The sequence below is a fragment of the Manacus vitellinus genome, unplaced genomic scaffold (genome assembly GCF_001715985.3).
Source record: "Manacus vitellinus isolate BGI_N305 unplaced genomic scaffold, ASM171598v3 scaffold_26_pilon, whole genome shotgun sequence".
Classification (NCBI taxonomy): Eukaryota; Metazoa; Chordata; class Aves; order Passeriformes; family Pipridae; genus Manacus; species Manacus vitellinus.
In genome coordinates this window covers 5,800,743-5,815,609 of record NW_021939960.1, presented here as the reverse complement: position 1 = coordinate 5,815,609, position 14,867 = coordinate 5,800,743, and the positions used below count along the sequence as shown (strand labels likewise).

The 14,867-nt window shown below is 44.1% G+C and overlaps 1 protein-coding gene across 1 annotated transcript in view; it reads right to left on the bottom strand.

The window, feature by feature from the left end:
• The window catches only part of CDH4 (cadherin 4), a 436,070-nt gene that overhangs the window by 85,005 nt on the left and 336,198 nt on the right, over positions 1 to 14,867 (bottom strand). Inside the window, 2 exon segments of the mRNA XM_025895228.1 lie at positions 3,907 to 4,051; positions 12,131 to 12,286. Of these exon segments, the coding sequence (XP_025751013.1) occupies positions 3,907 to 4,051; positions 12,131 to 12,286 (301 nt within the window).

Sequence of the window (14,867 nt, the reverse complement as noted above, 5' to 3'; positions counted from 1 at the left end):
TGCAGCTCCGGGAGAGCTCTGCTGATTAAGGCTGCCAGAGGGAGCAGGGGAATTTCTGCTCCAGCTTGCAGCTGCATTTTTAAAACTTGGCTGTGTTCTTCATATAGAGGCAAAGTTCAAAGAGGCAGAACATTATTCAACATGAGTAAAACATGGTCTTTTAAGATACACTTTCAAACAGCGGCACGTTAAATCAAAACAACTCATGGAGGGGGAGAGCAAGGAAGAAAGATGGTCCTGTGGAAAAGGAAATCCTGCATCACTACTCCTGTTCTGCATTTTTGGAAGGGCCTGCATTTATACATTTAAATTGTCAGCTGCTTGACCTGAGGCTAGATAAGCTAGAAATGCATTAAACTGTCTCCCAGAGAGAATAAAAAAAAAAGGAAAGAGATGCAATTCAGTTTAAGAGCCAGCAAACATCTTAGGATGCACAGGAGCCAGGCTGCAATATGTGTTCACACTACAGAGAAGTTCACCAAGAGTGAGCTCCTGATTTCAAGAACATTATGCTACGGTGCAAGACACTATTTCAATTAAGTTATTATAATCCTAGCCAGCAACAACAACCTATTACAGTTAATAATACTTGATGATTTCTTTTCTACTCCTGTCAAGGGTTGCTTCAAGGTGACTCACAGAGAGCACACTCCTCGGGAACCCAGGCTGAGTGCTCTGCAGACTGGGAAGCCCCTTCACTTAAACCCCATCAGACTGTCTAATGAGTCTCTTCACATTGCTGCCAATTCTTTTAGCTCTTGGACAATTTTGTATATTTATATTTCAGGCTAAAGCAAACTTGCTTCTGTGGGAGGCCGAGTGCCCAGCAGCGTCACACCATGCTGTGGGCTGGAGCACGGCTCTTTCCTGCATTCCCATTTCCTTGGTTCACTCTACCCTCTGGCTTATTCACTGTTAAGTCAGTAGGTCACACCCTTACTTGGCCACCCTCCATCCCCTGCTGGGGCCAGGCACAATTTCCAGCTCCCTGGCAGGGTCAGAGATGAAGTACCACACTGTGTTCCAGTTCAATGCACCCCAGCCCTAAGTGGGGACTGTGCTGTGCTTCGTGGCACAGAGTCCTCCAGAGGCACAGCCCTGCCTGCTGTGCCCACACACCGCGGGCCTTTGCTTCACCCTGTACCCTGGCTGTGCTGTGACAGCACCGCAGAGCCCCTTCCTGCTCACTGGAACGGGATCTGCTCTATTGATCCTGCTAAAGCCTTACTGGGGCTTTCCCTGCAGCTCAAGGTCACTGCGCCCTGCTCAGCCTGTGCCTAACAGCATATTTTTGATGGTGTTGCTCTGCAAAATTTCCATTGGTAGGGATTGAGCTCCATATGTCCTTTTTTATCTGTTTGTGGTTGTTTTTTTTTTAAATCTGTGCAAAATCCTGACTGACTCCAAACATTCATTGGCTGCTCATTCTGCTTACCTTTAGAGTCAGCATTTATTTGGGACACTCTATAATCCAGCTACTTTTCTCATCAGAGGTGTGCAAAATTATTAAAAACATTGCAGATACTGTCATAATCAAGTAATCCTGCATTTTTAATCACAGCCATTATAAATGGGCATATGGAATATGCGAGAAATAACAATTGCACAGGGTATCCAGGGAAGCATTTTCAGTCCTCAGGCACAGTTCAACAGCAGTGAGCAGTGGAAAATAAGTGCTGAACTGTAACATATAATAAGATTTTTTAGTTTGCTTGAAGCATGGATATACACACATATGCAGATATATTTTTATAGATGCATATACATATCTAACTTCCTGTTGAATCAGTAATGAACACATTCCGCTGTTATCTCGAAGAATATGCAGTGTCTTTCATTTTTCAACCACTGCCACAAATAATCATGAATTCTGGCCACATATTTCTTGCAATGGCTGGTGTGGTATTTCCTTAGTTATCTTAATACTGTGAGGCATCTTGAACTAAAAAGTTTCTAAATTCTTGCAAGATCTGTGCTTAGCTAAATACATTGTCTAGACTTGTCTCTGCACAAAACAGGGACACAAAACTGTGAGGCAAAGGAGAAGCACTTGGATATCACCAGTAACTCCATGACCTCTCTATCACTTTCTCAAAGGCACAAGATCGTGTTTCTTGCCAAGTACATGGAATGAGGGCCTCTGATACCCAATTCCTAGGAGGCTCTACAAAAGTAAAGAACAGAAATTCAATACTAATATAAACCTTTAAAAGAATACCGATTAAACAGGAAAGAGAGAAAAAGAACCCCCAACCAAATACATCAAAGACAAATGTAATTGCTTTTGAATAAAAACAGATTGCTTTCTACCTTCCTGCCTTAAAGGCAAGCACTCCAGCCTGGGATACAGAATACCAAAAATCACTGCTGGAAGCAGAGGCACAAGTATTTTGTAGGCAAAGTTATCCTATTCTGATTTAATAGCTCAAAGGCTTATCTGGATTTCAGACAAGAAGAGGATGCAATTTACTGCTTGTTTCACACAGATGAACAGAGCTCGTTAAAACATTTGGAAACACTTTGAATATTGATCTGTCCTCGAATAAGATGTAAGAAATTCGTTTTGCTATGAAAATGTATCAATCTTCAAACCTTGATATGCCCCAAAGTGGCCTTCAAATGAAAGCTGGAAAATCCTCTGGGAAGATGCCATTAAAGCCATCAGCTCAGGGGCGTCTCACGTCCCCTCCTCCAAGCAGGACTGGGATCAGGACTTTGAAGCTGGGACATCACCACCCAAAGCGATCAGGGAGGGAGCTCTACTCGTTCTTTCCACAGAAATAAAGTCACGTTCTGTCCCCACTCTGTGCCACCACAGCCTCCCGTCCCTCACCGTGCTGGAAGACAATCAATCACGGCTGCGAATCACCTTGTTAAAAACAGTGCCCACCGGAGACTTCCCTGTGACACCTCCGGCAGCGGAGACACCGTGATAAATGTTTGCTGACACAAACCAAAGTCACAAGGTATTTAACCCCTCAGCTGGCAAACAACCGAGCGTACAATGCGCCTAGGAAAAATCTCCCTCTGATTTCAGGAGGCTTCCAATTGTACTGGTGCTACAGGACAATTTATGTTCAAAGAATGGATACGCTCATATTAGTTACACTCGGCAATGACCCACAACAACCCTGCTACCATTTTGGAAATAAAAAATCAACTTTATAGTTGAAAACAGAACATTAAAGATCCTTATACCTCTGGTTTTTTTCTAGCACATAAACATGTCCACGTAAAAATCATCACTTTTCCACATACAGCTTACACCACCGCTAATTTTTCACCCATAAACTTTCTGAAATTGTATTTCAGGGTTTTCCCCATTTCACCCTCTGTTAGAAAAGTCTGTGGAAACAGAGGATGAGCCTGCAATTTCAGTGGAAATATTCCCCCTTCCATAACTTTGCATCAGGCCCCAAGTAAGAAAGTATTTTCTGCACACCTTGGGACACAGACTTATTTGGAGTCTGACTGGATGCCAGATATTGAGTTGGCAAATGACTGGATTAAATGTCATGGAGGCGGATATTCAGCATTTCAGACACAGGGTCAGTGAAAGGCCACTGCTGGGCTGGCTTTCAGTGCTCTGTAATTAGAAAACCAGCCCTCTACGCGCATAATGAGCATATGAGAATGGCAACACAGAGCAGATCTCTGAAAAACTGTTGTTTTTACAAATTCCACAGCTAGGAAGGGACCACCAGGATCCAGGTTCCCTCCAAACCAAGTCTGCACTTTGTCTTCAGAAAGAGACACAAGACTCTTCTCACCTTCATCAGTCCTCCACAAAGAGCCAGGAAGAGCAAACCTTTCCCTCATCCCCTCTATTCCAAGCGCAGGCTAAGCCACCACACCAGATGAATGGCTGAGAGCCAGTGAAACTTTAAGACTTTTTTTTGACTGTACCTGGTTTAGAACCTTCATCAACAGATCCATTATAGACTTGGTTGATGAACTCCGGTCTGTTGTCATTCATATCAATCACATAGATGTAAAGGTCAATAGGATTCTCCACCTTGTTTCCATTCATATCCACTGCATGAGCCCGGAGCTGGGAACAAGCACAATGAAAGCACAATATCAGCAATTGGATTTGTTGCAGAGTAAGAGACCGTTTTGCAAGGATTGACTTTGCCTCATAAATACTTTCTCAAAATTCAATGGAGCAGGTATCTAATTCCAGCAGAAAGCACTGCCATAGTTTCCATCTAGACTCTACCCACAGACAGCTTTTCAGGGCTTAACATAATACTGAAATAATATTTTAAAACTGCGATTGTCAATGGAAACACTTTAACTCTGGTGCAGTGATGCTATCTCCTTCACTGCTCACAGACCACTGTATTTTAATTTTTAAGCCATGGTGAACTTTGTCTGACAGTCTGAAAAGCAAATTTTGCTTAGTTCCAAATACGGCGAGGAAATGAGTTTGAGCGAGAGGTTTCTTATGGGAATCTGCAGCCTTTCACACCCACAATAACAGGGATTAATAGTGAAGAGATTTCAGAATGACATTAGTAGTGTTTATTGTTTGTTTAATCATGGTCTCTAGGAACAGCAACAGCTACCGACCCCATGGCTCCGTGCACCAAAAGACATTTAAAAAGTCCCTTTCCCTCAAATAATGGGAGCCCCTGTGACATTAAGAATGAAATATTTTCCTCAGGCTTGACTAAAATACCCAGTGCTAATGCATTTCAATAACCACAGTCACAGTGTTAAGCCCTCAGTTAAAATGGAACTGCAGCTTTATCTTATTAGCAATAACCATCAGTAATAATGCCCAAAAACAAGAGCATCTGTTTTCTGAACAGGAGAGACAGATACAGCATGTCAAAATGAGTAATTAATAAAACAAAGCAATCAACAATACTCAGGAACAATCAGTAACCAGGTGAAAAAAATGGATAGCTTTCTCATTAAAGGGAACAGATGGCTACTCTGAGTGGTGTGTGGCTGAATGCGCTGCCGACACCGGCTTCGGGAAAACTCTGACGGCGAGGGAAGAGCTGCACGGCCCCTGACCATGGATGGCAGCAGGGAGGCACTGGCTGGCTGTGAGCACTGCAGACTCTGGCTATCATCCCTCTTCATTTCAACCTCTGTGAGCACTGCTGAGCCTCTGCCCTGCCACAAGAACTGGGGACAGCACTTGGGATAGCTGTGTGACATCCAGCAAGGCTGGTGGGTTGAAGAATGAAGGCTTCAGAGGACGTCAGCTTCACAGACTCACAGAATCACAGAACAGTTTGGGTTGGAAAGGACTTTAAAGCTCATCTAGTTCCAACCCTCTGTCACGGGCAGGGACACTTTCCACTAGACCAGGTTGGTCCAAACCCCGTCCAATCTGTCCTTGAACACTTCTAGGGATGGGGCAGCCACAGCTTCTCTGGGCAACGTCTTTGTGCAAGGGCTGGCTGGGAGAGTGGGGCTGAAGGACAGGGAATGCACCAGCTCGTGCCATCCAGAGGGATGGGGGCTTCTGGTTACTCCCAGCAGTTCCCTACACCATCGGGCTGCTGCCGGGAGTCAGAGCTGACATGCCAAGGAGGTCTCAGCTCCTCTGATGCATGACAAATAAATGTGCTAATTGCATTAGCACTGGTTCCTGTCTTTTGCTCTCGCTGTGTAGGTGATTGATGCAACTTTCTCCTTCATGTACAGTGCTCAGAAGTCCAGAGCTTTAACAAAAGAGACTGCACACCATTAGGATGGGCTGGCTTAACATTTAATCAAGCAAAGAGAACAAACTGCCACGTGAAATGAGCTGGGAGAAAAACATTTTTTCTAGAAGAAAGTTAAGCAGCACTTTTTCTTTAAAGCCTGAGGAAGTCCAGCTTTGCCTTCAGTACAGGATGTACCATTTGTATTTCATGAGTTGCAATGCTCTTAATATCTGCATTTCTTGACTGCATACGAACTGCTTTGGCTCCCACCTGTTGAGCTATCCTTCATCATGTCAGATGTAGCAATTCAATAACTTTACAGTCAGAGGTCAGACTGTCTTTGAAAAAAAAGTAATTCAGAGCTAAAATTAAAGTTATTATCTTCAAACTGAGGCAGCACCGGGCCCTCTCTTACAGCATTTCCAGCAGCGGAAATGGTTCCATTCAGAGATAAAGCAGAGAGCAAAGCTGGTATCTTCCCCTTCAGATCTGACTCTCCCCCTGCAAATTTTTAATTAGATTTGATAGCTTTTGTTTGAAATCTCCAGGAGTAAGGAATTTCTCAGCAATGCACATCTATCTGCTTGTTGCACTCACTAAGCACATGTATCCATCTAAGCATTGCTGCCTGCACTCAAGGAAAAAAAGATTCAATAAGCAAGACTGCAGGAATCTCATCAAACCTGGGTGACATGCTCAAGTGTCACCTCTGTCCTGAGTCCTCAGCACTGGGCTGAGTTATGTGAGGGGGGGCAGTGGTGGGGCACACTGGTGTGGGCACTGATGTCCTGACTAACAGCATCTGGGGTGTCAGGAGGATGGCACATGTCCCCAAACCCAGTGCAGCAAAGCCTGTGCCTCTCTGGTCTGAGTTGTACCAGGGCCTGGGTGTCCATGGCTGCTCCTCTTCTCTCAGTTGTTCCTGCTGCCCTTTCTGCAAAAGTTCTTTCTCTCCTGCTCCATTTTTACCTGATTTCAATGAATGTTTCTATTTTTTTTCCTCTTGTTCCTGCTTCCATTAATTTTCTCTATCTGTACTCTTTTAACAACTCTCATGTGCCAATGCCTCCACAACACACGTTGCTTCTCTGTGGACAGTGGCAACCATGGCAGAGGGAGAAGGGAGTCCTGAGCCAGAGGGTTGAATTTCAACTCAGCTCAATGGGAAATCTTCTTTTTAGAGACCATTCCTCATTAGACATCATCCTCAGCAGAGAGAGCAAACAAAGGAGAGACTCCAGGGGAGCAATCTGTCTACTGGGAAGCTAGCTGGATCTCCAAGGCAGATCAGATACTCCATTTCCCTTCCTTAATTCATCTTCTCCCTCGTTCTCCTGTCGTCCTTTTTGTATTCAGGAGGCATCCTCAAGCTGGAAACACACGTTGTTCTGGAGACATTCTTCAGACACCAAGATGGGGCTCATTTCTGTGAGGCACAGCCTGAGCCCACGTGGTGCCCCACGGCTCAGGCTGCCACCCGCCCCCAAGCAGGTATTTTGGTGGTAGAGTGATGGAGAGGGTGAAAAGCGGATGCATGTGAGTGCTTTGTAGCACTGGGCAAGGCACAAAAGGTGATGACTGAGTTCTATCAGACACACATGTCATTTTGAGATGGAAAACACACCAGTGAAAGGTCAGTGAGCATCACCTGGGCCAAGGGACATATGCCAGACACAGGTCACGCACGAGTATTCAAATGGGAGCTGGTGGCTAGCTGAAGAGACAGTTAAGAAACATTTATAAAGTTGGTTTGAGATATTTACATTTTCCCCAAGAGGGAGAACACAACAGGAGTGAAGAAGGAATAAATAAAATCAAATGAAATACCTTGCGAAGGATTCTGAAAAATTAATACAGGTAGCCAGCTAATCTCTAGCTGATGAATCGCTCTGCTGTACACCAGCCAAGGAGCTGGCTCGATATTCTTTAACAAATATTGCTTAAAAGTATGACAATTATTGTTATCATATTCAGCAGCAGCTACCACAGGTCTCTGAGGTTTTCCTACTGACAGTTTCCAGTGTAAATGCAGCTGTTGGCATACAAATGATTCGGTATCATGATTATTGATTACACCGGAGGCTGGTGGTATCTGAAGGTAGTTAGTCAAAGTCAACACAGTGAATCGTGTTAAATATGAATATTACTTACACACTAATACTACTAATACAAATATACATTATCAATCAGTGACAGAGCCTTCAAGGAATAAGCATACAATGTCATGCCTAATTTGTGTGCTCTTAATTGTGATTAAAAGTTCCATTTAGAGCATTGTGACACAAATGGCTGGCATTACTCAACATGGTTCAAAATACTGGAATTAGCTCTTGTATCGCCTAATTTCTAGTAAACTTTGTCTCTTGGCATTTAAAACAACTCCTTCTCGGTCTATAACCCACCTGTTCTACTCCAGCCATTTCTGAGGCAGTATTTCATCAGGCTGATGCTGAAGGTGCACACATATGTCTGGGACTGGATTAGGAACTGCTTCAAAGTTTCCCTAGGATGCACATTACTTGAGTATCATAAGCAATGACTACTTAGTGACACGTTTATGTTGATAGCTTTTGAAAACAGAGCTTGAAAAACGTCTTGGAAAACTAACCTACCAATTTTCTATCCCTTGTACTTGCCAGGCCTAACTGCAGCTTAATATGAAACCGGTGTCTGGATCAGAAAAGACATTCAGAGCCACTAATTCTGTCAGCAGCACAAACGGGACTTTGGGAACGCAGTTAAATAAGGCCAAGAGAACTCATGCATATTAAATATTACTACCTGCTGAAACTTATTTGGCATGCAGGGAACATTAGGGGCTGACTGCGAGGGGAGACGCAACACATGCCTGTTGCAGTGAGACAGCACCAACATGGGGGGAATGTGCCCCATGGCTGTGTGTCCCATGGCTGTGTGTCCCGTGGCTGTGTGCCCCATGGCTGTGTGTCCCTTGGCTGTATGTCCCAGGGGTCCATCTCCAGCCACAGGCACTACTGGTGCTGGAGTGGCTCCCACAGCATCACTCAGTGTCACATGAGCAGTTCCCCACCACAATGTGGTGTTGGTTAAGTGGCTGCAAAGCCCGTTTCATTTTTCTCTGCTCGTGTTTTCAGCTGACTCTGCGTCTGGGATTGTCTGCGAGGTCCCTGGAGAGTTTGTGCTCTGGTCTGTAGTGCAGACAAAAACAGATGAGGCCAAAATACTGCTGAACTTGTGATCACTGGGAGTGCCAGCACACACGGCACCTGGACAGGGGCTGGGAGTCCCAGAGGCACATACATCTCTGCATACATCAAGCTCGGAATGATCCTCCCTAAAAGTTCAAGAATGATGTCAAAAACAGGGGAAGTTCTGCTGCAGAACTCCTGATCTAATTAGAAAAAAATCTGTTTCACCTTAGGGAATGAGGTAGGTTTCATCAGACAAATGGCTTGCTGAATGCGGGGGGAGTTAAAACACTAGTAAGTTAAAAATGGTAGTCCTGAAGCAATACAGATAATTATGCATAAGAAAATATGTGTTGAAAATGTGGGAGTTAATGAAACAGAACTCTTCATATGTAGCCCCACAAACACTTGCAAATTATTGTTCTTTTTTTTTATAATTAGTTTTTAGATTACCTGGGAATGAAAACAGCAAGGACAACACTTGACAGTGATAGAGATGCTGAAAAGCCTTGATTCTGTTCAGGGTTGCAGAAAACCTGAAGCTGTATAAGTGCACCCAGAGTAGGAAGCCTGTATTGGACACAGAGCCCATGAACTGCTGGGTAAGAGGGACCTGGAGTGGTGCCTTGCAGCTCCACTGACATTCTCTACCCCAGCTGAAGAGTTAAGCTACTAATCCAAGCTAAAGGAAACTACAGCACATGTCAAACCAATTTAAAGGTGGCCAAGCTCTACAGTTCAGATCCAAGCCTACACCTCAGTCACTGCTCTTCTAGCACTCACTTCAAGCCTGGCTCCATGTTGTGTTTCCTTTCAGTTAGAGGCTTGGCTATAGAAAGTGGCATAAATTCACTGACTTTTTCAGAACTTCACCAGCCAAGACTTTGGACTGTATCTTCTTTCTGGAAGCTGGACAAATTTTTTCCAGTTTCCAGCACTGTTCACTCCTACTGCAGGTTTCTGCTCTAGTGTTTGGGTCATTGCTTTGTTCGTGGTATATTTATAAATGCTTTGTGAAGAGTTAGTAAACGAACAATAAATCATCATCCACTGCTACCAAGGCTGAAGGATCTAAAGGGCATTTACAGCTACAACTTAAAACACTCTCCATCACCTTCTACTGTTCTACTAACAATGATTTTCTATCACTCACTATTCCTGTCTATAAGGTCTCATAACATACTTATCACTCTCTATAAAATACATTTCCTGTAACCTTCAGAGTGTGAATAAGCTTATTTACATATGGATGTCACTAGTTCAAGGTTTCTGTAAGGAACAGAAAAGGATGGAAATCCTGTGGTATGTGCAAGGCAGACTCATCCCATCACCTTTGACAAGGTGAGAATTCAATTTACTGAATTCACTGTAACTGGTAGGGTCAGTTCATTTTTAGGGGGCACAGGATTTGTTATGATGGAGGACAAAATCTTTTTCACCTTATGTTTTTGACTGAGTGTCTGATCGCAGACTTCACAGCGGCTCCCTCAAAAGTGTTAACTCGTGTATTGTATTATTGACTACACTGATAATAACCTGGCAGTGCTGAAACAATATCAACAATGCTGAGATGACACACACTTTATCTCAAATATTCCTTTTTTCAAAACAACCTCTTTTCCTTATTTTCTTAGGCACGACAAACAAAATAATTGTTCTTGTTCACAGAGGATAAAATAAAATAAAATCTTCTTTTACCCAGGGGAAATCTCTTTTTCCACCCAACTAAAGAGGTAATCTATTTTCTTTATCCTTCCACCCCAGTCCAGAAGCTGTGTCAACATGGTTAACTGGATACCTGACAAAGCTGACAGAATGTGGCTCTCCGACGGCGCAGTTCGGAATATGGTGTCAGTGGAAGTGACCTGTACCACTTCACTGACATTAGAGCACCCCTGGAATGGCTATTACGTTGCCAGTAGATGTGGCTAAGGCTGATAGCAATCCATGAAACAACCTTTCACAACCACTCCAGGAGAGAACTAAAGCGTGGAAGCAGAAAATGTTCAAAATTTTGCAGGGCTATCATGCAAGGGGTCACATATTTTCTTTTTTAGCAATCTGTGGGACTGTATCTGCTGTGCAATTATGCTGTGCAACAGAGGGGCTAGGATTTATATCAAAACGTAGCAACCAATTACACTCCAAGCATTCTGCAGGTAGAGCATTTTATGAACTAGGATAGCATGAGGCACCACTTTTGAGTGTAATTAATCTTAATTAATTTCCTCATATTTAATATTAGCCTATCTGCGTATTTAAAAACCTATCTGACACACCCCCATCATACTGCCTGAACATCTCCTAGTGAATTAAAATGAAAAATGACTATAGCAATTATTGCATGTTTAGCTGCAGTAATGATTCTTAAATTAGTAATTTCCCAAGATGTGCTAATGCAGTGACTGGCTTCTCATGGTTTTGGGTGGTTCAGTTTACACATAAATTTGCATGGATTTAACAAGCAGTGCAAAGTTGTGCCCTTTTAAACAAATGACTCTGACTTTATGTCTGAAAAGGACATCAGTGTATCACCACTGTCATAGAATCACAGAATTGTTTAAGTTGGAAAAGCCCTCTAAGATCATTAAGTCCAGCACTGCCAAGCCCACTGCTAAACCATGTCCCCAGGTGCCAGATCTACACGTCCTTTAAATCCCTCCAGGGATGGGACTCTACCACTGCCCTGGGCAGCCTGTGCCAGGGCTTGACAACCCTTTCCACAAAGAAATTTTTCCTAATATCCAATCTAACCCTCCCCTGGCACAACTTGAGGCTGTTTCCTCTTGTCCTGTCACTTGTTACCTGGAAGAAGAGAACGTCCCCAACCCGCTAGAACCTCCTTCCAGGTTGTAGAGAGCGAGAAGGTCCCTTCCTCAAGCTTCCTTTTCTCCAGACTGAACACCTCCAGCTCCCTCAGCCACTCCCTATCAAACTTATTCTCTAGACCCCTCCTCAGCTCCCTTGCTCTTCCCTGGACATGCTCCAGCCCCTCAATGTTCTTGTGGTGAGCGGCCCAAAACTGAACCCAGGATTGGAGGTGGGGCCTCACCACTGTGAGTACAGGGGGACTGTCACTGCCCTGGTCCTGCTGGCCACAGTATTGCTGATACACCCAGGATGCCATTGGCCTTCTTGGCCACCTGGGCACATGCTGGCTCATGTTCAGCTGCCACCAACCACCACTTTGCATTGGTCTGGCTGATTTAGTGCGTCCCTTCTTGAACCCAGCAATTCTGGTGCAGTTCTGCTCTGAGCTTGTGAGCCCAGACAAAACTCCTGGTGTTTGATGCTTACATGGTAGGAAGCTCTTTCCTCCCTGTCCATCGGGCGTGTCACGTACATCCTGCCAGACACAGGGTCAATGCTGAAGACTTCCATGGGCGGCTGGTCGGCTCCCACTCCAGTGATGCTGTACCTGATATGGATCTCTTTGTCCTTATCGGAACGAATCTGCAGGGAACAACAGAGACAGGAATCCATAAGTTCTGGACAAAAGCCAAATGGACGTTTAAGCAACTTTAAAGAACCGAGCCTGAAAGCTGCACAGATGTAACACCACTGTCAATTCTGACAAGGGAGTTGAATGCCAAAGGTTTGGAGAGAAGCCATGAAAGGTGTATTCCGCATAGTTTCAGTTATTTTACTCCTCTTGTATTCATGATTATTCTCTCTAGAAATCATTGAAATTGTGAATTTTTGACTCACCCAAAATGCACAAAAACCACTGTTTACATATTACTGAAACCACAGTTTCCTTAAAGTGTCCAAATTTTTCAGCCATACCCAAAGTCTCCCAGCCATTAATCACTTCTGAAAATGCTGTCTTCAAGCTCCCACATCATATTCTCAGTCCCTGTGACTGTGCACACAAATACTCCCATGAAATTTGAAGAACAGGGCTGTTTGCTCCCTCTTTGTCCAATTCTGCTAGCTTGACAAGGCCAGGCTGAGAAACCCCAGTGGGATATTACCATTTCATGTGATTATTTGCTGAGGAGAATGATGTTTTGGACATTGTTTCTGAAAGTCCTTCCCTCCCATACCTTGCAAACAACACTGCAAACCAAGTACAGCACAACGAGTTACATGAACCTTGGATACAGAGCCAAGGAAAAAAAGAAGGGAGGTTAATATGTTGTCCTAGCAACCCTGACTATCTCTTTAAAACACAAATTTAATTTTCTGATCAAATGCTGAAAGAAGTTCTTGCAACAGCATGACTATTCCCGAAAGAAAGTGCAAGGTACAAATAAATTACCACCCCCCCCACCATCACAAACTGTCTTGGCACTGCAAAAGCGATGTGCATAATTTTTTCCCTAACAGGTCTATGAATACAACGAAGTAGTGGGAAGATAATAGAACCCTAGTAGCTGAGTGCATGTTATCACCTCTGCTATGGCAGCTGCACGCTTGGAGTGTGCTCAGTGGGTGCAGGAGACCCTGCGTCCCCCAAACAGCCCCAGTTTGGGGAGCAAGGGTCCTTTCCCAAGGGAAGAGGAGGCTTTGCTTGTCAGGCAAAGGGATTGAGAAGGGGCTGTGGGCTGCTCTGCACTCCCCCCATATGTGACCTATTGATATTCCTTCCTCTCCTGAGGCAGGAGGTCGACGAGGTGCTGAACGTGTCGGTGCAGAGCAGTATCAGATCCCTGGCTCTGAAACTCTCCTTTGATACCTTTGTCCAGATCATCATCAAGTTTATACACTGTTTTCTTTGTACTGCCTCCACCAAACCATCCGTTCCCGTTAACAGCTAATCATGTCACTTATTACAAGACACTGCCGGGATTGATCCGCGCGGCACCTGCGCTGCTGGAGCTGAAGGTCACAGAACAGAGACAGTTTCATCTGTCTTTTCTCTGAAGGATTCACTGCTTGTTACACTATTAGAATTGAGGAAAACTGATTGGACTTACACTGGTATAGTCACTTAAAAAATGGACTGGGAACACTGAAAGTGCCCTCACGATGTCATACGGGTTTTTGTGGGCCTAGTGGGTATTTGCAACAGAGACCCAGGCAGACAGGTATGAATCCAATTTCCATTAGTAAATCTGTGGGTGAAGAAAGGTGTATTAAAATCAAGGTTTGCTTGCACAACTGTGGTTTTAATGATGAAAGCTGACTCCCCAGCTCAATAACTGAAGACCACAGCCCCTACTTTCAGAAGGTCAGCCCTCACCCTGCCAGAGGAAAGGGCTGGAAATCAAACTGGATTCAATGTGTGTGCAAATGCACAGCTCAAGTCAGGGAGTTCAACATCCAACCCACTATGTCCACAGCTGTAGCTTATATTAAGGGATAATCAAGGAAGACACTGCTGGACACCCAGCTTTGAGCCAGAGTGGGGTTCCCACCTTAGAAATTAAAAAGGGTAATGTGGGACACACAGTTGTGTGTCTTCATCAGTGTCTGTCTGCACAGTTCCAAAGAATCCATAACGTAAATTTTTCCTTAACAAAGGTGGAAAAACCTACAACAAACCAACCAAGGTATCTCCACTTTTCCTGCCTTTTTGCTCACTGGAACATGGAAACTGGGAGGGTCTCCCCATTCCCAGCCTGGCTCAACTATGGCTGTACTTGAGCACAAGCACCAAAGAGCTAATCAGTCTCTCCAGAGAACCAAAATGGAAGCAGTTTTAACCCGAATCTCAGAAGAGGAGAGTCTGTTAGTTCTTCATGGACATTTTTCTGCTCTATTTCCTGTTGCATATAGTACCCAGATCCCATTGTGATAGAAGCATTAGAAATGCATAGAGAGAGACAGAAGCAGGGGAAAGGAGCCTGGATTTAAATATTCAGTGCTAAAGGCACTATATTTTATTTTCAGGAAACGCAGATAAACAGAAGCTCTCGAAGAAAGCTATGTATAGTTTAATAAAGTGTACGCTATAGGATGTCCTTGCAGCACTTTTATTAGCATTAATAGGGTCTAAGCTGTCTGTATGTAAATCATTGCAGATCTAGGAGATGGAATATATCATAAGACCCACACGACTTACCAATTATACTGAGAGAAATCCATGAGC